Source organism: Westerdykella ornata (assembly GCF_010094085.1).
Source record: "Westerdykella ornata strain CBS 379.55 unplaced genomic scaffold EI97scaffold_9, whole genome shotgun sequence".
Lineage (NCBI taxonomy): Eukaryota > Fungi > Ascomycota > Dothideomycetes > Pleosporales > Sporormiaceae > Westerdykella > Westerdykella ornata.
This window is the reverse complement of record NW_022986859.1, coordinates 525,265-530,697: the sequence shown is the minus strand read 5'-3', so window position 1 is coordinate 530,697 and position 5,433 is coordinate 525,265. Positions and strand designations below refer to the sequence as shown.

Here is a 5,433-nt window from a genome sequence, read left to right as displayed (position 1 = left end):
GAGGTGAATTACGATAACCATGGTGATACAGCTAGAGATAAAAATTTATTCTAAACAGTAGTAATCTGTATAGGAGAGGATGAAAACTGACCCTTGGCAGATTCTCTGCAGTTCCATGGCCCGTGCCCTACCCCTGTCTCCTTGGTGGCGAATGTCAAATATTTACCCCTGATACCACAGTAATGTCCCCAGCGACATCTCAACACCAATCATGTAGTCCACCTCTTCACCAACACCGCCACTGGAGACACCGACGCCGACTGGCTCAATTCCCCCACATGACCGCACGAGCCACTGACGTCGTTGTCGCGGCTGAACTCAGAATCGTCCTTCGAGTTCACATGCAAAGGAGATCGCTTTTGTTATTTTTCGGTTTACTACCGTCTCGAAACTCCCCACAGAAGAACAAAGTTTTGACCCTGAATATCAAAAAATCCGCCCGCTGGCTTGCGACCGGAAATCACAGGGCGGGCGGTGGGCTCGCGGTCGATCTCATCTCATGTCCCCAACCTGTTGCATCCATGTCCTCAGAACAGCCGAACCGCGCTAATGCACTCGTACTTTCTTAATTCGGCATGGCGTCCTTGTCTGCCCTCGCACCTCGCACGTCAGAAATCCTTGAAGATGGGAACCTTGGCTTTTTTGGAGTTGCGTCCGAGGGTCTTTCCTCCGTCCTGACAATCTCTTCTTCTCTCTGTAGATAATCAGGCCGGGATCGTGTATTGCCCGAGCTCAATCCCGCGCAGAGATTTGCCGTTTTGCTGCTCTTCCTCTTCTTCCCTTCTTGCGCATTGCAAGCCCCAAGCGACAACAACCCGGCAGGCCACTCTGCTTGCCCGCGAGTATTAATATCCCCACGCGACAACCACGAGAAAACCATGGCCGAATCTTCGGGATCCCAGCTCTACGGCACGCAGTCGGATGCCTACGCCGCCACGCACGACTTGCACCACCGCGCCGGCAGCAAGGAGAGGATGCCCATCGGCGGAGAGGAAGTCAGCGTCGACGATGCCGACGAGCTGCTCGCCGCCATGGGCTACAAGCCCGAGCTGGTGCGGACCCGTTCGACGTTGCAGGTGGCCTTCATGTCCTTCGTCCTGGCCTCCATCCCCTACGGCCTCTCCACCACCTTCTACTACCCCCTCGTAGGAGGCGGGCCCGCAAACATCATCTGGGGCTTCGTCGGCGTCTCCCTCATCATCCTGTGCGTCGCCATCTCCCTGGGGGAAATCACCTCTGTATTTCCGACCGCCGGCGGCGTCTACTACCAGACGTGGATGCTGGCGAATCCCGCATATCGACACATCGCATCGTGGATCTGCGGCTGGTCCTTTGTCGTTGGCAACATCACCATCACCCTGGCCGTCAACTTCGGGACCACCCTCTTCCTCGTCGGTTGTTTGAACGTCTTCGGCGGCGAGGACGGTATCTTGGAGGGCAACCGATGGCAGGTCTATCTGCTCTTCTTGGCCATCACCTTACTGTGCAATGCCGTTTCCGCCCTGGGTAACAAGTGGCTACCTTGGTTAGACGTGAGAGCCCCAACGCAACTGTGCAGAAGTCCCGTCTTCAGCCCCTTACTTACCTGCCTCATCTAGACCTTTGCCATCTTCTGGACCTTTGCTGGAGTCATCGCAATCGTCATCTGCACCTTGGCCATTGCAAAGAACGGCCGCAACGATGCCTCGTATGTCTTTGGCGAGTTCAACCCCAGCCTGTCCGGCTGGCCTGCTGGCTGGTCCTTTTGCATTGGCTTGTTGCAGGCTGCCTACGTCACGTCGTCCACCGGCATGATCATCTCGTGAGCCCCCTCTTCCATCTTCCATCTTCAGTTTCCCAAAGCACCACTCCCTTGGCAATCCCCGAATCGGCGCGTCCCAAAGCGACTCTCCCATCCCCTTTTGTCTGTGCTAATACTTTGCTGTGTAGCATGTGCGAAGAAGTCCGCCACCCCTCGACCCAGGTCCCCAAAGCCATGGTCTACACCATCCTCCTCAATCTCGCCTGCGGCTGCCTCTTCCTCATCCCCCTCCTCTTCGTCATGCCCGACCAGGAATTCCTCGCCAACCTCGCCTCCGGCCAGCCCCTGCCACCCATCATCTACAACGCCGTCGGGCACGCCGGCGGCACCTTTGCCCTGACGATTCCCCTGCTGGTCCTGGGCATCCTGTGCGGAATCGCGTGCACCACGGCGGCGAGTAGATGCACGTGGGCGTTTGCCAGGGATGGCGCGATTCCGGGAGCGCAGTGGTGGAAGACGGTGAATGCGAGGTTGGATGTTCCGCTCAATGCCATGATGCTGAGCATGGCCGTGCAGCTGTTGCTCGGCCTCATCTATTTCGGGTCCTCGGCCGCCTTCAACGCCTTCTCTGGTGTGGGTGTCATTTGCCTGACGCTCAGCTATGCGTGCCCGATTGCGGTGAGCGTCCTGGGCGGGAGGAAGCTGATCGCCGAAGGGAGCTACAATTTCGGCGCCTTCGGACTCGTCGCCAACGTCATTGCTCTGGGTAAGTCATCATCTCCCTGCGTTTTCTAGAGTGAACCCTAACATTGACTCGTCTTCAGCCTGGTCCCTCCTCGCCATCCCCCTCTTCTGCATGCCCACCGCCATCCCCGTCACGGCCGAGCTGATGAACTACGCTTCCGTCGTCTTCGCCGGCTTCTTCGTCATTGCCACCACGTGGTACTTTGTGTGGGGCAAGAAGCATTACCAGGGCCCGCCCACGCACGAGGTGGCCGAGTTCCAGGCGGCCAGGAGGGCGAGTATCACGAGCGAGGTGGTGCCGAAGTGAGAGATGACAGAGGTAGCAGGGCGAGCGTTTTGTTGATTCGAAAGTCGGAGTGAGAAGTGCGATGCTTTTTGCATATCTTTTTGTTGAAGGATGACAGAGGAAGGGAAGCGAGGAGAAGAGAAGAGGAAGAGGAGGAGTAGGGAACAGCAGGAGAAAGAGGAGATGGAAGATGGAAGAAAGTCGGAGTCAAATGATATCCCTATGCTTATGCCGTTACTTTCCATCTTCCTCGGCATCCCTGATGCACGTACGAATCACAACCACTTGTATTCTTTATCCCCTTCGCACGCTGGTGGCTTTTGTGTGTGCATTTTGCATCTCAACTCGCTAGCCGCGGACCATGGATGCATCTGTTGATGTCTTGGCTTCCTTTTTTGGTGTAGGATTATGATGGCGGGCCCACTGCGCGTGCGACGGATGCGGTCGAGAACACCATGGTTGGGAATTCGGTGAGATACTGCTAGGATGATGCAAATCTGCAGTTTGTTGAGTTGGTTAGTGCTGCGAGGAGGGAAGATCTCGGATGGGTTCGGTGCTGGAGGAGGGAAGATCTCGGATGGGTTCGGTGCTGGAGGAAGGAAGGAATAGCTTGGGGAGAAGAGGCGGGTTGTTTGTTGTTTGAGCTGAGTGATGTCATGCTCCAATGGGAAATTTTAATACAAGAAAGGCAGTTTCGTGTTTGATTGGTCGATTTACGAAAATTCCAGGCCTCTTATTGGATGGGAGCATCCCTAGTGCTCCGTTTCGGTCGAGAACTCCATTCTTTGTGCTGTGGTTAACTTTCAACGTACAACTCTAGGTGCATATCATGGATATAGAAGAAGCATCGACTTACTGCCAAAGCAAAGCCTCCTTATTAGAATATACGACCAACACGACCGTCATCCCTCCTCCACTTCATCCCCCAGACACGAACTCCACCACAACCCCCCACTCCTCCCTCCCACCCCCTCTCCGCCTCATCCTCACCCTCACGTCTCTCACAGGCTTCATAACGCTCAAAGGCACCCTCCTATCATCCCTCTCCGGCACCTCCACCACCCCTCCCTCCTCCCCCTCCATGTCAAACATGCACACGCACAACGCTACAAACGCCACGATCTCGCTCATCGCAAAGTGCCGCCCGGGACATAGCGAACTGCCGCCGCCAAACACGCGGTATGCGGAGGGCGCAACGGAGGGTGGTAGTGACGTTATCGACGCCGTCGCCGTCGTCTTGTCCTCGCTCTCGCCCTTCTTCGGCTGTCCTAGGGTAGCCGATGGTGCATTGATGAATCTCTCCGCCACGAAATCCTCGGCATCCTTGCCCCAAATCTGCTCATCGTGATGCATGACGCCGCTCGCTATCTGGACCACCGTGCCCTTTTGCAGAAGATAGGAAGGCTGATTCGACCCCGGCGCGCTGATGGTATGGCTCCGCGTCACGAGCCGGACAGACGACATATTGCTGATCCTCCGGAGCGATTCTCTTGTCGCAGAAACGAGGAGCGGGCAATGCGATTTGAGCCGTGCAACGTCAATAAGTCTTCTCTTCTTCCCTCCTTCTCCCTCCCCACCGTCCTCCTCCTCCTCCTCAACCACCGCATTCATCTCCACCTCCTCCCTCACCCTCCGCAACAACTCCGGTCGGCCGTACAAATTCACCACGGTCCAAAACGTTCCGGGGACCGCATTCCCCAGCACCGCAAACAGCATAATCAACTCGCTCCTCGCCGCCACGTCCTCCCCCAGCCCATATCTCAAATTCATCCCCACGCGCTGCCGGATCATCGCGCTCGCCCCTTGCTCATACCCCCTCCGCTCAACGTACTCTGTAAAACCGGCATTCACGCGCTCGCGCGCCTTCCACGCCCGCCGCGCCGTCATCCACGGCCAAGGGGACAGCAATATCTTCATCATCCCCGCTTCGTACGTCCAGAAATCCCGCAGTAGCGAGGGATTCCTTGCGAATGGGTTGTGCGGGCCGTACAGCGTGAGCGCCGAGGCGAATGTGAAGTGCTGCTGTATAAACGCCATGAGCGATATGGGCGTGTCGCTGATGTGCGCTTCGCGGAGCTGCGTCGCGAGCGTCGAGGCTTGCTGGGCGATGAGCAAGTCGAGGTGTTTTCCGGGGGAGAGGGCGGCTTCGATCATGAAGTGGCTTTCTTTCATGAGGCCGGCGCCTAGGGGTGGTGGTGCTGCTGCTCCTCCTTTTACTCCTCTTCCTCCTTCTCTTTCGCTCCCTGCACCCTTCCCTCCTTTCCCCTCGTCGTCTTCGCCAGCTTTTTCCTCTTTCAAAGGCAGCGTAACACCCGCCATCACCACCTCCATAGCCCTATCATCAAACCCAACCAACCTCTTCGTAACCTCGAGTATCGCGCCGTAGAAACTCCTATCGGGACTCTGCCTTTGCACGTGCGCCGCTAGCGCGGGATCGCGCACGACGACCGTTTTCCCCGGCCCCATTTGCAGGGCGAAGATGGCGTGGTGCGGGTGCGAGGCGGCGATGTGGGAGAGGTGTCGGCTGCCGTGGAGGAGGTAATTGAGGGGGTGGCCGAGGAAGGGGATGGGGTGCGGGATTAGGGGTGGGGAGGTGGGGGGTTGGAGGTGGGAGAGGAGGGGTTCGATGGTGGTGAGGAGGAGGAGGAGGAGGAGGGTGGTG

General features: G+C 57.2%; 2 protein-coding genes across 2 annotated transcripts; one reads left to right on the top strand and one right to left on the bottom strand.

Moving 5' to 3' along the window:
• Positions 1 to 724: 724 nt before the first annotated feature.
• EI97DRAFT_323026 (amino acid transporter) lies at positions 725 to 2,877 on the top strand. Its single transcript, XM_033794701.1, has 4 exons — positions 725 to 1,532; positions 1,599 to 1,801; positions 1,930 to 2,507; positions 2,566 to 2,877. Exons 1-4 carry the CDS (start codon positions 879 to 881, stop codon positions 2,790 to 2,792), a joined length of 1,662 nt encoding a protein of 553 aa, XP_033654362.1. The 5' UTR covers positions 725 to 878; the 3' UTR covers positions 2,793 to 2,877.
• Positions 2,878 to 3,689: 812 nt separating this feature from the next.
• EI97DRAFT_376551 (cytochrome P450) lies at positions 3,690 to 5,237 on the bottom strand (the record flags this gene model as incomplete). The annotated part of the gene is made up of 2 exons (XM_033795563.1): positions 3,690 to 4,915; positions 5,084 to 5,237. 2 exons carry the CDS (start codon positions 5,235 to 5,237, stop codon positions 3,690 to 3,692), a joined length of 1,380 nt encoding a protein of 459 aa, XP_033654361.1.
• Between the last annotated feature and the right edge of the window lie 196 nt (positions 5,238 to 5,433).